General features: G+C 42.0%; 1 protein-coding gene across 1 annotated transcript; it reads right to left on the bottom strand.

Annotated features, from left to right (window-relative positions):
- Positions 1 to 7,333: 7,333 nt before the first annotated feature.
- On the bottom strand, positions 7,334 to 23,917 carry CHMP5 (charged multivesicular body protein 5). The gene is made up of 8 exons (XM_007969001.3): positions 23,758 to 23,917; positions 22,793 to 22,897; positions 21,006 to 21,052; positions 18,132 to 18,225; positions 17,636 to 17,707; positions 11,946 to 12,054; positions 10,305 to 10,417; positions 7,334 to 8,038 (listed from the first exon to the last, which is right to left on the bottom strand). The coding sequence occupies exons 1-8, from the start codon at positions 23,824 to 23,826 to the stop codon at positions 7,988 to 7,990; spliced, it is 660 nt and encodes a 219-aa protein (XP_007967192.1). The 5' UTR covers positions 23,827 to 23,917; the 3' UTR covers positions 7,334 to 7,987.
- Between the last annotated feature and the right edge of the window lie 8 nt (positions 23,918 to 23,925).

Here is a 23,925-nt window from a genome sequence, read left to right as displayed (position 1 = left end):
CACAGAGGTTGCGCAGCCCGAATCTGTGTGGCGCGTTCGTGACGTCAGATAGACGCACCAGGTGTCGGGCGGGAGGAGGAGACTAGCAGCTGCATGGAAATAGCAACAATCGCGGGAGCGAGAGGTTGGCGACTTGCGTAATCATCGTGGTTTTCTTTCTTTTTTGATATAGGGTCTTGCTGCCTTACCCAGGCTTGAGTGCAGTGGTCCGATCATGGCTCACTATAGCTTCAGTCTGTAATCCCCCCGCCTCAGCCCCCGGGGTAGCTAGAACTACAGGCCGAGCCACCATGCGCGCTATTTTTAGGAGAGACGGGTTTCGCCATGTTGCCTAGGCTGGTCTCCAACTCCTGGCCTCGAGCGATCCTGCCGCTTTGGCCTCCCAAAGTGCTGGGCTTACAGGCGTGAGCCACCACTCCTGGCTCCAAACTTTTTTTTTTTTTTTGAGACTGAGCCTCGCTCTGTCGCCCAGGCTGGAGTGAAGTGGCGCGATCTCGTCTTACTGCAAACTACGCCTCCCGGGTTCAAGCGATTCTTATGCTTCAGCCTCCCGAATAGCTGGGATTACAGGCACCCACCACCACGCCCGGCTAATTTTTGTATTTTTAGTAGAGATGGGGGTTTCATTCTATTGGCCAGGCTGGTCTTGAACTCCCGACCTCAGGTGATCGGCCCGCCTAGGCCTCCGAAAGTGCTGGGATTACAGTCGTGAGCCGCCGCGCCGGCCCAAACATTTCCTGATGGTCTTTTTAAAACTGCTTATCCATATCCACTGCCCTTTTTTTTTTTCCTGATGGTCTCTTGTATATTGCTGGTATCAATCGTCAGTTTTAGACATTTAAATTGTCTTCCATTAAGTTTATTAATTTTGTCCTTTGCTGAACATAAATCTTTAATTTTGACAGGTTAGCTCATCAAACCTTGTAGTCACCTTTAGAAATTACCAGGTGTATCAGTCTGGGTCCAATCAGGAGAGAGGAACCCTACTTTTTGAACAGGAATTACATTTTTAAAAAAATAAGTTTTATTTAAAGATTTATTTAGTATATTAGGGGGTTGGAATAATAATAGATTGACTAGTAAACAAGCAAGATAATTCCAAAACAGGATTAGCATATATAAGGAGCAGCTAGGGCTGAGATAAGAGTGTCAAAGGAAGAGCCGAGACCAGAGCTGGCATGCAGACCTTGTTAAGAGAAAAGGTCTGTGGCTCACTGGATGGCTTGGAAGTTGCCAGACATTTTTCTTCTGGAGTGCTGGTTGAAGCCATCCTTGGGGAGGTGTCTCACCAGAGATACTCTACTACAAACCATCTGCGGGGAGTGCTAGGAGAAGTTACTGACAACTGGTCACTATGTAGTGCCATAGCCAGGCACTGAAGAAGCCAGTGCATTGCAGAAGCCATTGAAGAAGTCCAGACCACAGAAGCCTGCCACAATGAAACCAGAAACAGGAGCCAAAACCCTTTCCTCCTGCAGTATCTCTCCAGTGCCCTCTGCTGACAAGGTTTAATATCTGCCAGCTGGCAAAGAATAAATAAAAGACCCAAGTCAATTTCACAGAGCAAACAAAAAGGGTAAATGTAGAACTGAAAGCAAATTCATAATTGGCACACTACAGAACCTACTCATTATTTTTAAAATTTGTGAATAAATGAAAGCAAGCAAGGGTTTATCTTGCCTTTCCTATACAAACTACTTCATGCAACATACTAAAGCTTATGGCAGGTGGTGAAAGCTGTACTCAGATGGAAATGTATACCTGTAAACACTTATATTTGAAAAAGAACTCCAGATAATGGAATATTATTCAGTGCCCAAAACAAATGAAGCCAGCATGGTGGTGTTTACCTGTAGTCTCAGATACTTGGGAGGCCAAGGCAGGAGGACTGTCTGAGCCCAGGTGAGTTCAAGCCCAACCTGGGCAACATAGCGAGATAGTATCTCTTAAAAAAAAAAAAAAAAAACAGATGGCGGACGCCTGTAGTCCCAGCTACTCGGGAGGCTGAGGCAGGAGAATGGCGGGAACCCAGGAGGCGGAGCTTGCAGTGAGCTGAGATCCGGCCACAGCACTCCAGCCTGGGCGACAGAGCGAAACTCCGTCTAAAAAAAAAAAAAAAAAAAACAAAAAAACAGAAAACCAAAGACCAGGCGTGGTGGCTCATGCCTGTAATGTCAGCACTTTGGGAGGCCAAAGCAGGTGGGTCGCTTGAGTCCAGGAGTTCGAGACCAGCCTGGGCAGCATGGTGAAATCTAGTCTCTACCAAAAATACAAAAATTAGTCAAGCTTGGTGGTGTGTGCCTGTAGTCCCAGTTACACAGGAGGCTGAAGTGGGAGGATCACTTGAGCTCAGGAGGTGGAGGCTGCAGTGAGCCAAGACTGCACCACAGCACTCCAGCCTGGGTGACAGAGCGAGACCCTGTCTCAAAAACACAAGACAACAACAACAAAAAAACCCCAAATCCATATGAGCTATCAAGCCATGAAAAGACATGGAGAAAAATGCATATTGCTAAGTGAAAGAAGGCAATCTGAAAAGACTATTTACTGTTTGATTCCAACTATATAATAGTCTGGAAAAGGCAAAATTAGAGACAGTAAAAAGATCAGTGGTTGACAGAAGTTAAAGGGGAGAGAAGGATGAATAGGCAGAGCACAGAGGACTGCTAGGGCAGTGAACTATTCTGCATGATACTACAATGGGGGATCCATGTCATTACATTTGTTAAAACCCATACGATCACTTGCATGGTGGCTCATGCCTGAAATCCCAGCACTTTGGGAGGCCAAGGTGGGTGGATCGCTTGAGCCCAGGAGTTCAAGACCAGCCTGGGTAACGTGGTGAAAACCCATCTCTACTAAAAATACAAAAATTAGTTGGGCATGATAGCCTGCGCCTGAGGTCCCAGCTACTCAGGAAGCTGAGGTGGGATCGCTTGAGCCCGGGAGGCGGAGGTTGTGGTGAGCTGAGATCCTGCCACTGCACTCCAGCCTGGGTAACACAGTGAGACCCCATCTCAAGCAAAAAACAACAAAAAACCCCATGGAATGTACATCAAGTGTGAACCCTAATGTAAACTACAGACTTCGTGTGAAAATAACGTGTCAGTGTAGATTCACTGACTGCAACATACCACTGTGGTGAGGGAAGCTGATAGTGGGAAGGTTGTGTGTTATATGGGAACTCTCTGTGTTTTCCACTCAATTTGCTGTGAACCCAAAACTCTAAAAAAAAAGTTTATTAATAAAAAAGAAGAAAAATCACAAATCAATAGCCTAACCTTCCACCTTAAGAAATTGGAAAAAGAGTAACAGGGCTGGCGTGGGGGTGGTTCATACCTGTAATCCCAGCACTTTGGGAGGCCAAGGCGAGAGGATCGCTTGAGACCAGGACTTTCAGACTAGCCTGGGCAACATAGGGATACCACATCCCTACTAAAAATTAAAAAAATAAATTAACTGGGCATGATAGCACATGCCTGTAGTTCCAGCTGCTAGGGAGGCTGAGTGGGGAGGACTGCTTGGAGGTTGAGACTGCAGTGAGCTGTGATTTTACCACCACACTTCAGCCTGGGCAGTAGAGTGAGACCCTGTCTCCAAAAAAAAGAAAAAAGAAAAAAAGAAGCAAACTAAACCAAAGCATGTATAAGAAAAGAAATAATAAAAGACCAGAAATTATTGAAATAGAAAAACAGAAAAAAATCAACAGAGTTCATTGAACAAAAGTGAGAAAGTGATAAAACTGACAAATGTTTAGAGAGAATAATCAAGAAAAAAGGAGAAAAACTTAAATTACTAAATTTATGGATGAAAACGTAGGCATTACTACCCACGTTTACAGAAATAAAAAGGATCAAAAGGGAATACTGTGAACAACTGTATGCCAACAAATTAGATAGATGAAGTGGAAAAATTCCTAGGAAGACACAGACTACTCGAGAATAAACAGAACATCTGACTACACCTATAACAAGTAGAGACTGAATCAGTAATTTTAAAAACTTCCCATAAGGAAAAGCCCAAGCCCAAATGATTCTACCAAATCAAGGAAGAATGAACAGTAATCCTTCACAAACTCTTCCAAAAAATACAGGAGGAGGGAATACTTCCCAATTCATTCCATGGACGAAAAACTTTACCTTAGGGCAGTCATTGCCTACTCCTTCACTGCAGAAATTGATGTTAACAGTCCAGAATGCTTAACCATGAAAATAGGTTCAGACTGATCAGGCACCACAGAGCAGTGGTTAACTTTGGATACACTTAAGTACCTGGGGAGCTTTTAAAAATCCAAATGCCCACACTGTATCCAGATCTATTATATCAGAATCTATGGGGGTAGGACCCAGGCATCAGTATTTCTAATAACTCTCTTGGTGACATAACTATAAGAAAACACAAAAGGAAAGCTAAGGGATATGGATGATAGAAGTGCTAAACTTTTACTATACGGAATCATTCCAATGTCCTTCCCCATTCCTGCTAAACTCTCAGAACTGACGGATTAAAACCTAGGACCCCCTGTACTCAATTCTGCTCTTTCCTAATAGTTAACAGGTGAAATATTGACCAGCAAGGTTGTCTGGTGGTAGCTATAGGAGTGATGATCACAGGCTTTATAGTGCCTAGGGCTTTCTAATACAGGACTCACTCCTTCCACTTTCCTTTAATTCACTGGTATTGACGCAGACCAGGGCATGCTCTTTGGCCTTTCCCCAATACAGGAAGAATTAGCAGAATGACAAAGACATAAGGAAGCTTCAGGTAAGAGAAACCATGAAGAGGCAAGGAATCATGGCTGTATGGTGGACGTGGGGGGACTAGACGCAGAACACTTACTAGATCACAAAATTGAAAAGTGTGACATGACACAAGCTGCAAAGCAATTATTCTGTCTCTTACCGGCAAGTGACAGGAACCCATTGCCAACTACTTTAAGCAGAAAAGGGGGTAAAGTTTATTTGCAGAATCCTCAAATACCTCACAGAACAGAGTTGTAGAGACTTGGAATGTCAAGGATCAGAATTCAGAGCTGAGTGCCATGGACAATCTTTAATTCTGTCTCTCATCTTGGCTCCTCTCTGGCTTCAATCTGTCATACTGACAAACAGTAAAAGAATTTAAAAAAAAAAAAAAAAAAAAAGGAAAAAAGCAATTTCCCTACTTTCTATTTAGAAAATCTGAGGTATGGACTCTGATAGACACAGTGTGATCACATACACACTTCCATAGCTTGGAAGGGTAAGGACAGTACTACTCTAAAATTGGCATGTTCCCAATAATCACATAGTTGAAATGGGGGAGCAGTTCCCTTGAAAGAAAGGAAATGCTGTTCTGAAAAGACTAGGCAATAACCCATTACAGATAGGCAGAGGCCAGGTCATTGGCAGCTTTTTATGCCCTGGTGGAATTATTAGAGAACCATCAAAGAATTTAAGTGAGATTTGTATTTTAGAAAGGTAAGAGTAGCTATATGTGATCAGTGTACTCAAGGAAGTGAAACTATGCAAGAAGAGAAGACATTCCAAAAGACCAGGTGAGAGACATCTAGGCCAGGGAGAGTTGAGAGGAGGAGAGGAGGAGTTGGATTTGAGAAACAGGGATTAAAAGCAGGGTTTAAGGATAATTGACTATGTAGCCAAAATATAGGCATCAAGGACAACTCAAGCGTTTTCTGTTTTGAATGATAGGAGGATAATAGTTCCATTAGCCTCACAGCCCCCCATCGTAAGACAATGGTTTCCCTGTCTCACAGCTCCCATCATGAGACAGGGAAAAAGCAGCAGGAAATTCAGGTCTGAGGAAAGGTGATAGGCTGTTTCAGCCATTTGAATGTGAGGTGCTTGTGGGCTTCTGGAACATCCAAATAATTGTTAGGCAAACAGCTGGATATAAAGATTCTGAAACTCAGGGGCAAGTTCAGGGATAGAAGTACAAATTTGGAAGTTAATAGTTCCAGCCATGAGAATAGCTGAGATCACTAAATATAAGTGAACAGAGAAAGAAGTTTGGTGGGTAAAAGCTAGAATCCAGAGGAGCAGTAACATTACAGTTAGAGAGTTGAGGATTTCAGAAAGAAGCCTTAGAGGGAATAGAGGAACAGGAGAACCGGAGAGTACTGTCACAAAAGCCAAAGAGTAGAGATTTAGGTAGAATGATTGCTCACTCGTATCCAATGCACTAATGTGGTCTAGCTAGAGGGCTAAATATCACCCACTAAAATGGGCAATATATGAATCACTGGTAACACTAAGCAAGACAAGAAATCAAAGAGAAATGTTTGCTGACAGTGAACCCCAAGATAATGAGCTTTATTTGGATATGTTCGATTCTAGGTAATGACGGGGCATTTAAGTGGAAATGCCTAGAACTGAAAATAAGGATAAGAAGTCTAGGCTAGTGACAGTCATTTTGAGTCTTTAGTGCATAGGTAATAGTTGATATCATGGGTGTGAGATTTCTCAAGGAGAATACAGATTGGAACTGTAATGGAAGAAATATTCAAGGGGCTAAGAAAGAGGTGTCTATATAAGAGAGTAAGTGGGCCAGATTAGAAGAAAACTCAGAACTCATAGAAAAGCCAAGAAAGGTTTCAAGAAGGTAATGATGAATACTATGTTTGCTCCCTCTGGAAGGCTTCTTGAGAAGGTGAGGTTGGAGATGGGAGAGGGTTACATACGTTATCTCATCCCCACTTATAACTAGACAGGAACTCCTGAAGAGAGGAACTGTGATTGTTCTTGGTAACCCCTGGGCTGGTACAGATTTCTACAAAGCTGGTGTTCGTAAATGTTTATTGGTTTGATCTGCAGACACGTGAGAGTCAGGTGCACATGGCACTGTGAGGCACCCAGCAAGGCTGGAGGGGGAATGCAGCTGGCAACAAGTTGAGTAAAGAAGGAGGACAGGATCATTAAAGACCCTGAAACTGGGCAGGAGTTTGAACTTGCTGTAGCACTCCAGGCACCTACTAAGAAAAGAATGAAGCCGTTTCTTTTTTATTGTTAACAATCCCTCATATGAGAATAGTCCCTTGCCGTTTACAAGGTATTTATGACCATTACCTCAATTATTCCTCACAAAAGCTCTGTGAGTTAAGCATGATTTTACTAATAAGGAAACAGAAGGTTAGAGAAGTTGAATAGACTATTCAGTAGTTAGTAAATGGTAAACCCAGGGCCCAAGCCCAGATTGTTCCTTGCTCTTTCCTCACAATGCTACTGGTTAGTTTGGTTTCTATAGTGGAGTTCTAGGCTGAAATGACATTAAAATTCTATTAAATTTGGTTTCCGCAGTAGAGGTTTTAAGCTGAAGTGATATTATTAAAATGATATCCTTTTGAAAAATATTTATTGAGTATAAATAAATGTCCTATACATTAAATATCAAGAAATATTCATTATTGATTACAAGTCAACATGTAATACTGAGGGAACCATAGAATCAAAATACCCACTCATGATACAGTAGTGATAATTCCATTCCAATAATGGACACAGTAATAACTTGTTCACAAGACACAACAAAACCCATCAAAAAGGCCATCACTTTAACCAACCTATAATACCACAATAGAAAATGATTCTGAATCATAATATGAATAGCCCCAATAATCTCATCTTTGTCTTATCAATTTATCAGGTCATTTTGAGACTGCAGAGTTACACTGTCATAGATTTTTACGATTCCATTTCCTTAGTTTTATTTCAAATTATTATTAATGAATGAAAACAAGTCATACGAGCTAAAGATACTTTTAAACTGAGTTTGTTTTTCATAAGAAAAAAAGGAATCAAATTTTAGTACAAAGAAAGCATTTCCCAAGCAATGAGTCTCTTAATGGAAAAAATAAAAGAGCAATGTAATTAAACTTTCCTTCAAAGAAAGGAAAGAAACCTACATCTGTTATGGTAAATTTGGAAAGATAAATATTTCCTAGTCCTGTAATACGTGTTTGTTTTACAAGATATACTTGAATGATGCAAATCTATGAAGCAGGGATCTGTGGCAATCCAAATTCATCCACCAGAACTCCATCCTGTAAAAAGGAAGCAATGTTTAGTGCCACTATTTTTCCATTTGATAAAAAAAAAAAAAAAGGATTACAAACATTTAATAGTTAAAACTCATTTCCAAGTATTTAATCAATCAAAACCAAAATCCCACTCATAAGATGAGAACGAGCTTTTTCATGAAAAGTAAAGGAGGAAGTGATAAGAAGAGAACTAGAAAGGGCCAAAAGGGGACTCCTCCACAGGGGAAAGAGAGTGAAAGAGGGAGAAAGAGAAATCTAAGAGTAAACCTGGAAAGGGGAAAAGGAGGCTGGGAGGGTCAAAAAGGAAAGATTAAGCAGTGGGTCCTTGTGTCCAGATTTGCATTTTCACCCTGATCCCTAAGGTGGACCAATGCCTTTCTTAGCCTCCCAAATTCTTGAAGGAGCAGTGCCCTTGGATAGGCAGTCACTTCCATATCATGCTTTATATAATCATAGGCAGCAATACCACTATCGATGAACACCAGGGCTGCTCTGCCTATGGAGCAGCCCTTCTTTTATTCCTTTACTTTAAAAACAACAACAGGCTGGGCTCACACCTATAATCCCAGCACTTTGGGAGGCTGAGGCAGGTGGATCATTTGAGGTCAGGAGTTCGAGGCCAGCCTGACCAACATGGTGAAACCCCATCTCTACTGAAAACACAAAAAATTAGCCAGGCATGGTGAAGCTTGCCTGTAATCTCAGCTACTTGGGAGGCTGAGGTGGGAGGATTGCTTAAACTCGGGGGTGGAGGTTGCAGTGAGCAGAGATTGTGCCACTGCACTCCAGCCTGGGTGACAGAGCGAGACTCCATCTCAAAAAGATACAACAACAACAAGACCCCCATATATCCATGGCATATATAACTCAGGAATCTGTGACCTTCTCAAAGTGGAAATAACATAGATGCTTCAGGGACTTGTTACTAGGAAATTAACAAGGTGGGCTTTGGTAGTGTTAATAAAAATTATTTCATGGGTTGCTGAGAAAAAGTAACCCATGGACTTGGGACCTTGAAGTTGCCAGAGAAGTCGGGGAGGAGTGGGCAGTTCAGAAAGGCAAGACTATCCCAGGCTCAACAGAGAAGGGAGGGATACAATAGACGAAGATGCATACTCACAGAAACCAGCAATAATGGACCTAAGAAATTACCTCCTCCCTGCCCTTTGCTCTCACATTTTACACGTAGGAAAAACTGATGAGGTTCAAAAAGAAGACATAAATTTCTGCTATTTTGCTCAAAGTCACACTGTGCTCAGACTGGTTGTCATTATTAGTGGCTCATGCCTATAACCCCAGCACTTTGGAAGGCTGAGGCAGGCGGATCACTTGAGACCAGGAGTTTGAGACCAGTGTGGCCAACATGGTGAAATCCCGTCTCTACTAAAAATACAAAAATTAGCCGGGTATGGTGGCGTGCACCTGTAATCCCAGCTACCTGGGTGGCTGAGGCACGAGGATTGCTTGAACCAGGGGGGCAGAGGTTGCAGTGAGCTGAGATCACACTACTGCACTCTAGCCTGAGTGACAGAATGAGTCTCTGCCTCAAAAAAAAAAAAAAGACAACCATGTAGATTTGGACAGAGCTTTACATTTGCAAAGTCCTTTATATACAAGATCTAATTTGCTTGCACAACAATTACATGAGATACCTGTAATTATCTGTATTTTACAGATGCAAGGAAAAGAAAAGCTTACAACAGCTAAGTAATTAGTCATACTTAGTGCCAGGTGTTCTGATTCTTTTGCCTTAAATTAGAATCTTTCTACATTAAGTTTTATGCTTAAATTATTAATCCATAGTTTAGAAAATCCACTCGTTCTAAATTCCTGTTTTATAGGAAAAAAAAAGAAAAGGAAAGGAAAATAAAATTAAAAATCCAGCCAGTAATTAACTGGTGTGTATGGAGAGTGAGACTTTTTCACTGCTGCCTAGCAAGTCTCATGCATGTGTTGCTTATGCTTTTACGGGAAATGTCTAAGACCCATCAATGGTACCCAGTGCCAGCTCACAACAAGGGTGAGATTATGTATGTTACACAAATTGTCATTGTATAAAAATATTCCTGAGCTGAGCTCAGTGACACTGTTTATGCAGTCAGTTCATCATCCAATGCAGAAAAACCAGACCTTCAAGGGTTCACAAAATAATGACCAGGACTGTCTTTCTTTGTTCTAATGTAAGACTACCTTTTAGATTCCCAGACTTATGGTCAAGCATAAAGCCTTTGCTATTTTGCATTAAAATATAAGCAGAAAAAGCTTTCACCTTGTTTTTTGTATCAGTGGGAACACCTTCTGGAATTGCAGGTGCAGATGCTGCCTCATCCAAATAAGAACTGTCTTCATCAGCCAGAAGCTCATCACCCAGTGCATCCAACTCTGAGATTGAAAGTCAACATTTTAAAAAAATGTAACCAAGAAAACTGGGAGCTAATAAATTCTCTCATTTATCGATGGACTTGAAAGAAGGCAGTGAAGAGGGCATGAGATTGTTGTATGCTGTGTGACCATTACATGAAATCAGACTCCAAAAATAAGTCTGTGGTAAAATGAGTTGGAAGTACCCAAGAGGAATGACAATAGCAGGTAGAGACTTATCAGGGGCAACTGAAGATGGGAAATTAAAAAATAAAGAAATAAATGGGAAAAAATTAAAAGGTTCTAGGCAAAAAAAGACCATGGAGAGAGCGGGAAAGCAGCAGCAGTAATGTAACAGGGGAATCACACAATAGAAATTCAGTGTGGAATGGTTCTGTCATCTACCCAGTTACGCATGCTAGAAACTGAGTCACCCTTGACACCTCCCACTTCTTCTACATCCAACCAATCATTAAATCTTGCCCACTCAATTTTCTAAGATGTCTCCAATCTGTCCACTTCTGTCTGTTTCTGCTACCATCACCCTAGCTAGTCTTGGCCACCATCATCTCTTAAATGGTTATCGCAATAGGTTCCAGACTGCTCTCCCTGAGGCCATTTGACAACCCTTCTCATTTTTTCGTGCTATCCCCTACTCATCCTTCAGGTCCCATGCCTCTCTCCCACTACTAACTAGGTTAGAGTCCCTTAGTATGTGCTCCCATGCTACCCCATACTTCTTGCCTATAGTCTGTGCTCTAGTAATTACTTGAAGCAAACCATTTATGTCTTCCACTGCTAGAGAAGCTTCATGAATGTAGGGACTGCATTTTTATTCAGTGCTAAATTCCCACCACCTAGTAGAATACCTGGTATAGAGTAGATGCACACTAAGTATTTGCCAACGATTATTTCTTTTTTTTGAGAGAAGGTCTCACTCTGCTGCCCAGGCTGCAGTGGTGCAATCTCAGCTCACTGGAACCTCTACTTCCTGGGATCAAGTGATCCTTCCACCTCAGCCTCCCGAGTAGCTAGGACTACAGGCACACACCACCATGCCTGGGTAATTTTTGTATTTTTTATAGAGATGGGGTCACGCCACATTGCTCTGCCAGGTCTCGAACTCCTGGGCTTGAGTGGATCCGCCTACCTTGGCCTCCCAAAGTGCTGGGATTAGAGTGCCTGGCCCTAATTATTGTTTCTTAATTGGTTTTGCTGTTCTGAGGGAGATCACTCCAACTAGGAAAACAGGTAGAACAAAATCAAAAGGAATATAGCAAGGAAAGGCCATGTGGAGGACACTTACAGATACTAAGCACCAGGTCAGCCTGTACCTGGACTTCCTTCAGAGTTGATCCATCCCACTGTTGTTGGTGGAGTATACAATCTGATGTGGCTGCCTCACAAGCTCTTTGCCCAGGGACTGTACCGTAAACTAACCTTCAGGAAATCCTGATAGAAATTTTCACTAGCATTTGGGAAAAGGTCCCAGGCAGTTGTTCCTTTTGGACTCCAAAACTAAATATACATTACTTTTCTCATAACTTACCTGCTTCTAAATCATCTTCATCCAGTTCTGGGGTGCCATAACTGCGACTCAGTGCTTCTTGGATTTCATTTGCATCTTCCATCATATCCTCTAGCTGGTCTTGTAAATCCTATGGAAATATATATGAGAGGATTTTCTCTTATTTACCATTTTCTTCTAAGTATCCCTTTCCCCTACATTCTCCTTTGAATCTAGACATGAGCAATTTTTAAAAAGATAATGTATGTAAAACACCAAGCACATAAACAGTTCTCAAAAACTGTTAGTTCACCTCCCCTAGCCCAGTCTTTGGCTAGCAATTTTTTAATGTCAACAACTGAGCAGACACTCCTTTAAAGGACAGGTTCAAGTAACTCTTAAACATCCCTTCTAATTAAAAGTATGAGAGAATGCTTAAGAATTAAAAACCACAAGCCCAAAGATTTCCTCTAACAATAACTATGCATGTTACTGACCCACATAATCCCCCACCTATTTTTGGTGGCAAAATGTGAACTTAAAAGTAAAGAATAGAATTGGCGATCTCTCACTTTTTTACTTTATTTATTTATTTATTTATTTATTTATTTATTGAGATGGAGTCTCGCTGTGTCGCCCAGGCTGGAGTGCAAAGGTGCAATCTCAGCTCACTGCAACCTTCACCTCCCGGGTTCAGGCAATTTTCCTGCCTCAGCCTCCAAGTAGCTGAGATTACAGGTGTGCGCCACCATGCCTGGCTAATTTTTGTATTTTCAGTAGAGATAGGGTTTTGCCATCTTGGTTAGGCTGGTCTCGAACTCCCAACCTCAGGTGGTCTGCCTGCCTCAGCCTCCCAACATGCTGGGATTATAGGCATGAGCTACCATGCCCGGCTGGATTTGATTTTAAAGTGCCTCATGGAAGCCCAAAGTCCTATGTGAGAATAGATGATGTCAGCTGTCTAGCTGTCTACTATTACAGAAAGTTTTACTTGAAACATTAAATCAAGCAACTATCTTGATCTAAACTATCAATCATTTTCTAGTTAATGAAGACAGGGAGGTTATTGAGACAAGCAAATTATTCTTCTCAAGTCAGTCAAAGACAGATTACATTGTGTAGAGAAAGGAGGCAAGAGTAGAAACAACCGAAGTGGTAGAAAAAGTGAGTTGTACATGGCACACCCTGGGTGGAGAATCAGAAAGGGAATCATGATAGGTGTCACAGCCAAGACAAGGCTGGTGAAAAAAATGGACTGAGGGCATAAATCATGTATGAATAATCTACCTGTGCTTAACTGGGAGATTACTACAAGGCTAAAAATGCAGTTGTCCCTTGGTACATGCAAGGGATTGGTTCCAGGATGTCTGCCTGTACCAAAATCTGCCCATACCTAAGTCCCCAGTCGGCCTTCCATATGGGTGGTTTCGCATCCTGCAAATACTATATTTTCGATCCTTGTTTGGTTGAAAAGTATCTGCATATAAGTGACTCGTGCAGTTCAAACTGCACTTGCTGTTCAAGGGTAAATTGTAATGTGAAACCAATCTAAGAAGTGGTATAGCATAACAAAGGGCAGCTGGTATAATGGTTAGGAGTGAGACTCTGGAGTCAGATATACCCAAGTTCAATTTTGCCATTACTCAATGAGAAGTAATGTCTCTAAGCCTTATTTTCCTCATTTGTAAAATGGAATTATTAATAGCCGTATCTGGCCTGGCGCGGTGGCTCATGCCTGTAATCCCAGCACTTTGGGAGGCCGCAGCGGGTGGATTGCCTGAACTCAGGAGTCTGCGACCAGCCTGGGCAACACAGTGAAACTCTATCTCTACTAAAATACAAAAAAGTAGCTGGGCATGGCAGCATGCGCCTGTAATCCCAGCTACTCAGGAGGCTGAGGCAGGAGAATCATTTGAACCCGGGAGGCAGAGGTTGCAGTGAGCCGAGATCGCGCCACCGCACTCCAGCCTGGGCGACAGAGCAAGACTCCATTTCGAAAATAAATAAATAAATAAATAAAATAGCCATATTCTCACTGCGGTTATTGTAAGGATTTATTGCAATAATATATGTAAAACACTAAGCACCCAATACTATATATATTTTACTGTATTATGTGCAGAACAATATACTCTTCATATACTGTAATTCCACACAGACAGGAATAGAACTAGTGTTGATAAAGCAAAAGGACCAAATCAGTACCATTTATCCTTCAGAATTTCTAACACAGTGCAAGACATTTGAAAATTCTGCCAGGTGCAGTAGCTTATGCCTGTAATCCCAGCACTCTGGGAGGCAAAAGTGGGCAGATCGCTTGGGCTCAGGAGTTTGGGACCAACCTGGGGAACATGGCAAAACCTCATCTCCACAAAAAATACAAAATTTAGCTGGGCATGGTGTATGCCTGTAGTCCCAGCTACTCGGGAGACTGAAGCAGAAGGATGGCTTGAGCCTGGGAGGCAGAGGTTGCGGTGAGCTGAGACTGAGTCACTATAATCCAGCCTGGGCAACAGCAAAAAAGAAAAAAGAAAATTCCTTCCTGGCCCCCATAAAGGTGAAAAGGGTAGTAAAATGGAGGGGAAATTTTTTTTTTTAAACTTTGATTTTCTGTATTTCCAAGTACCAAACTGCCACATTATATGCATATTTAACACTCTGCTACACAGAGAAGCACTGGCTGAGTAATAATTAAAAGACAATGAAAATAACAGAGAGAAAGCTCATCAAGTCAAGCTTATACAATAGTATTACACATCAAGACACATCTTCCCAGATCATCTATGAATAGGATTCCTAGCAAGACTCCAGAATAGACACAGAAAAAATTCATCCCACAATTAGCTGGTTTTCTATTGCATAAACAAACAAAAGCAATATAAAAAAATATAAGCACTAAGCTAAAAAGAACATTGACGCAGTGATATGCAGAAACTGAAAAAAGCAAAAGAAAAACAGACCTACACGCACGCAACAGCAAAATAAAAAGTTAAAGCTATAAAACAATGAAAATATTTTCCAAGTAAAGCATTTTAGGAAAATAAATCTAACCAAAAAATTCGGATCTAACCAAAGACACATACACACCAAAAGAGTTAAAGGGGCTCTCCACCTGTCATGCTGGCAATCTATTGGAGGACAGGAAAAGGATTAATTAGGCAGGGAGACAGACAGACAACCACAGGTGAGAGACGAAGAGACATACAAAGCATTCACAAAGACCAAAGTTTCTCTTTTGTTCCTATTAAATAGCTTTAATTAAAACACAAGGAACCCTAAAAGCAGAAAATACCATTGCATTTCATTATATTTTAATGGCAAATGATATTATACAAAAAAAGATGGCTGGGAGTGATGGCTCATGCCTGTAATCCCAACACTTTGGGAGGCTGAGGTGGGCGGATCACTTGAGGTCAGGAGTTTGAGACTAGCCTGGCCAACATGGTGAAACCCCATCTCTACAAAAAAAAACAAAAATTAGCTGGGCGTGGTGGCGGGCACCTGTAATCCCAGCTGTTTGGAAGGCTGAGGCAGGAGAACCGCTTGAACCCAGGAGGCGGAGGTTGCAGTGAGTCGAGATCACACCACTGCACTGCAGCCTTGGTGACAGAACGAGACTCTGTCTCAAAAAAAAAAAAAAAAAGACAAGCATACACAGAACACTTTTATCAGTGAAGCTCTTAAGAGAGTATCATATCGTTTAATTCCATGCATGCAGACACTTGTGGAGGATTAGAGACCAAGGCAACCTAAGAGGGGTGCTTGAAAAAATGAGAGAGGGGAGAAATGCCTTCACTTTTTTTTTTTTTTTTTTTGAGACAGAGTCTCACTCTGTTGCCCAGGCTGAAGTGCAGTGGTGCGATCTTGGCTCACTGCATGCTCTGCCTCCCGGGTTCACACCATTCTCCTGCCTCAGCCTCCCGAGTAGCTGGGACTACAGGCACCTGCCACCACACCGCGCCCGGCTAATTTTTTTTGTATTTTTAGTAGAGACGGGGTTTCACCATGTTGGCCAGGATGGTCTCCATCTCCTGACTTCGTGATCCACCTGCCTCGGCCTCCCAAAGTGCTGGGATTACAGGCGTGAGCCACTGCGCCCGGCCTGCCTTCACTCTTACTAAAGATCGGCATTATCAGAGAATACCTTTGCAGAGGCAATAAAATGCCTGGTATGTAGTAACTGCTCACCCAACAAACACTGCTTGAATCAGGCCATACAGCTTTCTCTCACCCCCCCTTTTTTTTTTGGCTTTATCTCCTTTTATAGTCTCTGATTCATCAACCATCAAATACTTTCTGAGCACCAACTATGGCGGGGCATTGTTGTGGGCACTGGGGACATAATAGTGAACAAAATCAAGTCCCTGCATTCAAGGAAATGGACATTCTAGTTAGGGGGTAAAGGTCAAGAGCACCATTTTGTATGCAGAAAGGAAGCCTCTCTCCTCTGACCAGTCACCACTCACTCCCTCTGCTATCTCCTCTTGCCACCTGGGCTATTCATCTGACAGCTGAGAGCTGCCAAGCTCTTAGGGCTCATCTCCCTGGTCAAAACCCAATTCCAAAAAAAATGCTAACTATAAGGAACTAATGACATTATTATTAAAAATTTAAAGAGAATTACTAGAAAAGGGAACCAAGTCTACTACACCAGGAGTTGGGCTACACACTTTACATACACTTTACCTACATACCTTCATTTAACACTCATGACAGTCCTGGGAAAAGGCAACAACATCACTACTCTACCATTGAAGAAACAGACTAAGTATCACTGCATTAGTTAAAAGTAACTACTGGATGCTTATTATAGGCCAGGCATTGTGTGTGTAGATATACTAGCTCATTTATTTCATCCTCATAATACAGAAGTTCCTTGACTTAAGATAGGGTTACATTCTGATAAACCCATCGTAAGTTCAAAATATCTTAAGTAGAAAGTGCATTCAGGGCCAGGCGCGGTGGCTCAAGACTATAATCCCAGCACTTTGGGAGGCTGAGACGGGCGGATCACAAAGTCAGGAGATGGAGACCATCCTGGCTAACCCGGTGAAACCCCATCTCTACTAAAAAATACAAAAAAAACTAGCCGGGCGAGGTGGCGGGCGTCTGTAGTCCCAGCTACTCGGGAGGCTAAGGCAGGAGAATGGCATAAACCCGGGAGGCGGAGCTTGCAGTGAGCTGAGATCTGGCCACTGCACTCCAGCCTGGGCGACAGAGCGAGACTCCACCTCAAAAAAAAAAAAAAAAGAAAGAAAGTGCATTCAATACACCTAACCTACTAAACCATCACTTAACCTAGCCTACCTTAACTGTGCTCAGAACACTTACATTGGCCTACAGTTGGGCAAAATCATCTAACAGCCTATTTTATAACAAAGTGTTGAGTATCTCATGTAATTTATTAAATATTGTAAGGAAACTGAAAAACAGAATGGTTACGTGGATATTCAAAGTATGGTTTCTACTGAATACATATAGTTTCCGCACCATCATCAAACTGAAAAATCATTAAGTTGAACCATCTTAAATCAGGGACAGTCTGTAACTGTATGTGGTATTAGGATCTGAGGAAACTGAGACATTTGGTACCCTTTCTCGAAGTTACTCTACTAGTAAACGGCAGCCCCAAGATTCAGTTCCTCTCCTGTGCTATTCCTATCACACGCACACTCGTTTGGATTCTCTCAGAAACTAGTGCACATTCTTGCAGAAACTAGCATACGTCTCACCTCAATCTGGTCGATCTTCACTTGCTTGTATGCCTTCTTCATTTCCTTTACTCCCAGTTTCATAGCATCAACCTAAGAAAAGGAAGAAGAAAACACAATGTTTTAGAAAGTCATGTTGGCTAAATTGTCTTTATTTATTTATTTGAGACAGTTTCACTCTTGCCGCCCAGGCTGGAGTGCAATGGCTCACTGCAACCTCTGTCTCCTGGGTTCAAGCGATTCTCCTGCCTCAGCCTCCCAGGTAGCTGTGATTACAGGTGTGCACCACCACACCCAGCTAATTTTTGTATTTTTCAGTAGAGGCAGGGTTTCACCATGTTGGTCAGGCTGGTCTCGAACTCCTGACTTCAGGTGATCTACCCACCTCAGCCTCCCAGTGTTGGGATTACAGGCATGAACCACTGCACCCAGCTGGTTCAACTGTCTTTAAAAAGCCATAAGAAAAGAGAATAAGAATAAATAAATGAAATAACAGGAAAAGATGTTTTGGGAGTACCGTGGTCTTGGTGTCCTTCAATGACTGGATGGTATAATTGGCTTGTTCCATGTTGAATGACTGTTGGGCGAGATTGTCCCGCTGCTGCTCATACCTTTTTAGAGTCAATTGAGAATGGCAAATATATGAACCAGACAGAAATCCTCAAGAACAAAGTATCCCCACACTAAATAAGAGTATTTTCTTTATAAAAAAAAAAAAAAGGAACAAAAAACTTAAAAATTAGATATCACACAGAGAAATTGGCAAAAACAATTTAATCACTCTAACACAAATATCATTTGATGTGTCCCTCCAGTCTTTTTCCTTTGCATGTACAGTCATGCATCGCTTAACAATGGGGATATGTTCTGAGAAATACATTCTTAGGCAATTTCATCATTGTGCAAATATCACAGAGTGTATTTACACAAACCTATGCGGTATAGCCCACTACTCACCTAAGCTATATGATATAGCCTAGTGCTTGCTCCTAGGCTACAAACCTGTACAGCATGTTACTGTACTGAATATCGTAGCCAATTGTAACACTATGGTATCTGTGTATCTAAACATCCTATAGAAAAGATCCAGTAAAAATACAGTATTATAACCTTATAGGGGCCAGAGTGGTATAATGCAGTCTGTTCTGTCATTCATTGACAAAAACATTGTTATGCAGCACATGACTGTATTTTAGTTATAACACTATTTTCCACTTAACATTATAGCATTTGCTTTTTTCTATGTTGCTGCATATCTTTTTTTTTTTTTTTTTTTTTTGAGACAGTTTCGCTCTTGTTGCCCAGGCTGGAGTGCAATGGTACCATCGTGGCTCACCGCAACCTCCGCCTCCTGGGTTCAAGCAATTCTCCTGCCTCAGCCTCTGGAGTAGCTGGGATTACAGGCATGTGCCACCATGCCCAGCTAATTTTGTACTTTTAGTAGAGACAGGGTTTCTCCATGTTGGTCAGGCTGGTCTCGAACTCCCAACCTCAGGTGATCTGCCCGCCTCAGCCTCCCAAAGTGCTGGGATTACAGGCATGAGCCATTGCGCCAGGCCTGCTGCATATCTTAGTATGTCTTTATAATTATTTTCTATGATAAATATACACAAGTGACATTCTTAGAGCAAAGGGCAAAACTATTTTTAAGGCTCTTCATACATATAGCTAAATGGTTTTCCAGAATTTTGAACTCCTTGAAGACAGGCATATTTTATTTTGGTTATTTATTTATTTATTTGTTTAGAGACAGTCTTGCTCTATTGCCCAGGCTGGAGTGTAGTGGTGCCATCTCAGATTACTGTAACCTCTGCCTCCTGGGTTCAAGCGATTCTCCCACCTCAGCCTCCCAAGTAGGTGGGACTACAGGTGCACGCAACCACACCCAGCTAATTGTATTTTTAGTGGAGACGGGATTTCACCATGTTGGCCAGGCTGATCTCCAACTCCTGACCTCAAGTGATCTGCTGTCTTGGCCTCCCAAAATGCTGGGATTATAGGTGTGAGCTACTGTGCCCAGCCCCAGGTGTATTTTATTAATTTTGTACCCATAATTAGGTAATCCATCTGACCTAATATAATGATATAATGTCTGGTGTTCAAATGTTTGTAAAATAAAGTTTTATATCAAATTATAATATTACCTCAAAGACTTATGTCACTATGTTCTTTATACAATATTGGAAACAATCTACCCAACTAAAAAAAGAATGGTCCAAAAAAAAAAAAAAAGAATGGTCCATTCATGGTGCAAGCAAATGGTAGAATATTATAATCTCATTAAAAAATGTAAAGTTTCCAAAGAATATTTAAAAGAACAGGGAAATGCTCATGATATTAAGTGGAAAAGGAAAAGCTACATATACACACTACAATTTCATTTCTTCTAAAAAGTTATATGCACACATACCACATATGCAGAAGCAGAGGAAAGAAACTGGAAGAAATTAGCATTTTAAAGGTGGTTATTTCCAGCAGTAAGAATTTAGGTAAATTTTATTTTCTGCTGTTCATATTTATGTATTTTCCAAGTTTCTACAATGAACCTGTATTCTTTTTATCACAAAAAAGGTTACTTAAAACTAGTAATGCTACCAATTAAGAAGGTAAATCATTTCACCACACTCTCACCAGTCTAGGCATTACAATTTCTTTTTCCAATTTGATCTAATCTAAAAGGAGGAAGCTGGCATCTGGTATCTTATAAAAAGTCGTTTTAATATAGGAAGAGAGATACTGACAATCTTTCTAGTTCCTCAATAGCTAATTACACCTGACCTCTATAACCCTGCAGAGGATCTCATCAGCTGAACAGTCCACAGAGGTAGGCACCAAAGATACTAGTTAGCTTCTGCTCAAAACTGGGACATAGTCGCCTAAAACAAATTAAGGATCTTTAAATTTATTATGGTGGAAGGGAACAAACATTTAGGATTCCTAACTTTACAAACAAAAACAAAAAAGGTACACTCTAAAATAAATAATAGGAAAACCAAACCCTACAGATCTGGTCCAAAACAGTAGTCACTAACCATATAAGGCTACTTAAATTATTTAAATTGAATAAAATTTAAACTTCAGTTCCTTAGTCACACCAGCCACATTTCAAGTGCTCAATAACCACATGTTGCTAATAGCTACTGTACTGAGCACACAGATATAGAGCATCTCTATCATGGCAAAAAGTTCTATTTAAATGGAAGTTGTTACAACAGATATTGCTGAACACGTAGCGGGGAAGAACCCAGCTAACTATTTAATTACATGTCAATGAAAATCTGTAATTAAATCAAGAGTGCTTAGAAAATAGTATGAAAACCTGAAGGAATGGAAGACCATTTTTCTTTTAGTTAAACCTGCTACAGGGAAAGAAATTGTGTGTGTAACTTACATTCGCTTTTGCTTTAAAACTCGCAAGGCTTTCTGCTTGACCATATTCTGGAGAGAAAAACAGATTTAATAAAAATAAGGTGGAAAACACACATACAGTAAAAGAAATTTCCCATAGCCTCAAACTCACATGCCTACTTCCTCTCTTCTTCAAAGTAGTAGGCATAATGGCTCCTGGATTCTGTTCTTCCCCTCCCCAAAACAGGTATCTCTAAGGTCCAGTCTTTAAGCCTTAGCTCCTATCTGTCTTTGCATCCCACATCCCAGAGTCCTGAACTACTTTCTCTTTTCCTAATGCATATTATCTCCGCCTCTAGCCCCAAAAGTGCTGATTCTGTATATCCAGTTGCCTTAGGGAGATTCTTCACTTGTATAGCCTATCAACTTAACCTCAATAATTCCAAACTCCTAAACCTTATCTCACCTTGGAAATAGGTAACAATGGCCCACCAATCCCTCACCTCTCTAGGTTGAAAATCTTTATATCAACCTTATCTTTCCTCTTTCTGTAGTTTGTTCATGAATAATCATCCTGTTAGCTGATTTCAGAACTCACTTTCAAACTGATTCTTTGGTTTCCTACCACCATGGTTTGGGCTTTCATTGTCTCAAATCTAGATGGGCTTTCCTGCCTCTGGTTGCTCTTCATTCCCCCTCATCCACTAAGATGGCTGGGAAAAGCCTTCCTTTTCTATAGAATGCTGTAGATCATTTTATTTGTCTTCTCCAATGAGGAAGGAAAAACAGGTATTATTACTTCACAGATTATCATAACTCACATTTACTGAGTACTACTTTATCCTAGACATAGTGGTACACATCAATTACCTCATTTAATCCTCATACTGTATGGTAGGTATTATCTCTGTTTTACAGATGAGGAAATAGAGGTTCAGTGATACCCAGGCTCACATGGTTAATAAGTTATGGATCTGGAAAAAACAAGGTACTTCTATATCCACACTCCATGTGCTTAAATGCAGTATTTTATGTTTCTACCTAACAGGAGTGGAAAATAAGTGACTTTATCAAGGTCACAACTAGATGGCACGGACAGTGTTAGTATTAGAACACTGGTCCCAGACGCCTAGCTCACTTTTTCCCAGCAGGCCACTCCTTAAGCAGTCTAGTATACCAACCTAACCTGACCAGCTTGGCAAGTCATTGATCTTGAGCACAGCCTAGTCTTCCTCTCCAGGTGACTACCTTCTCAGTATAATATGCTAATTCTCATGCACATGCTTTTAGATGTGTGACCAGCATCTCTTTTCACCAGATCAATCGCCAGCCTCCCTTCCATATTTGGTTGCAAACTCTCCTCCCTAAAGGATACACCCTCACATATTTTCTCCTTATGAGACTGTAAGCATCTCTTCTGTAGAGATGCTCACAGCTCCTGCACTAGGTCCTGTTTTTTTTTTTTTTTTTTTTTGAGACGCAGTCTCACACTGTCACCTGGACTAGAGTGCAACGGTGTCGTCTCTGCTCACTGCAACCTCCGCCTCCCAGGTTCAAGTGATTCTTCTGCCTCAGCCTCCTGAGTAGCTGGGATTACAGGCGCCCGCCACCATGCCCGGCTAAGTTTTTGTATTTTCAGTAGAGATGGGGTTTCGCTATGTTGGCCAGGCTGGTCTCAAATGCCTGACCTTGTGATCCACCCACCTCAGCCTCCCAAAGTGCTAGATTACAGGCATGAGCCACCGTGCCCAGCCAAACTAGGCCCTATTTCTATAAGTGCTAAAACTAGGCTGTGCCAGCACCTTATGCAGCGGTTGCTGCCTACCTTACCTTTGCAGGACCCTCTCTCATCTTCTTGATCTGATCCTTATACTTCACTAGCTCAGCATCCAATCGAGAAATCTTCTTGTCAATGGATTCTGCCCTGCTGTCCACCTTAGGGGAAAATATCAAATGCACTGGTAGTTACTGCAATACACTTAATCCAGAAGGGGCAGGTAGAGAGGAAGGAATACAGAGGAAGAAAAGAGGAGTTTAAGGGGAAGGGTGAAAACCAGTGGTTCACAAAGAAGGGCATTCCCAACCAGAAACCCTGGGCTTTTATAAATTATACTCTGACTCCCCTGCCACACTGCCCCAATTCTGATATACCAGGTAGCCCTCAAGTGGGTTGGGGCAGAAAATAATTTGAGAATCACTGAGTTGAGTTGGAATTTCCCTAGAATCAGAGATTAGCCAGGCTGAGAGCTCATCCAAGAGGCGCGTGAAATGGGCCAGTGCCCAGTGAAACCAGCTGATTGTAGATCTAGTGCCATTTCCTAGATCGGGGATGGTGGCTTAATCTGAAGGGCCAGGGTTCTGAGTTTTGTGTTACTGAGATCCAAGACTGAGGTACAGGTATGTTGACCTAGGATATCAAGCTGAGTCCTGATGTGGGCTGGGGATGACAGATGCAAGAAGGGTAAGGGATCAGGCAGGACGAGGTGGGAAGGGTGTATGGGCCTAGGGCTGGGTGAAGTGAGACGATCAAGGCGAGAGTGGACGGGCAATGGGCATCAAAACGGGTTGGGTGCTGGCAGGGCAAGGCAGTGATGGGGTTACGGGGTCCCTGGTTTGTGGCGTCAGGAATGACTTGGGTAACAGGGATGAAGGGGAGAAGGTGGGATAGAGAGCGCCGACGTATAAGGGGCCCAGGACCCGAAACGAAGTGGAAGAATAGGGGCCCGGCACCGGGGGTGGGCGGGGTCGGGTGTGTCAGAGGTCCTGAGCCTATTTATGCATGATCAAATGCCCACCGTGCCAATGCAGTCAGTCAGGCTGGGCGGCGGAGCCTTGGGTTTCGCTTTCCCGAAGAGTCGGTTCATCTTCAGCGGCCGCGAAGAAACCCAAACACTTGAGCAAAACCAGAAACGGAAGCCTCCCGCCTCGACTTCCGGCCCCTCTGTGCGCAAGCGCAATATGCC

The sequence above is a fragment of the Chlorocebus sabaeus genome, chromosome 12 (assembly GCF_047675955.1).
Source record: "Chlorocebus sabaeus isolate Y175 chromosome 12, mChlSab1.0.hap1, whole genome shotgun sequence".
In the NCBI taxonomy this organism is placed as follows: Eukaryota; Metazoa; Chordata; class Mammalia; order Primates; family Cercopithecidae; genus Chlorocebus; species Chlorocebus sabaeus.
The sequence above is the reverse complement of the archived record's forward strand: the minus strand, read 5'-3'. Positions and strand labels throughout refer to the sequence as shown.

Excerpts from the sequence above, each read along its gene's own strand:
- CHMP5 (XM_007969001.3), bottom strand. The coding sequence starts at position 23,826 with ATGAACCGACTCTTCGGGAAAGCGAAACCCAAGGCTCCGCCGCCCAGC. Across the intron at positions 12,055-17,635 it reads TGAAGATCGACCAGATTGAG|GATTTACAAGACCAGCTAGA; the intron begins GTGAGACGTATG and ends ATATTTCCATAG. Across the intron at positions 8,039-10,304 it reads CCACTGATACAAAAAACAAG|GATGGAGTTCTGGTGGATGA; the intron begins GTGAAAGCTTTT and ends TCCTTTTTACAG.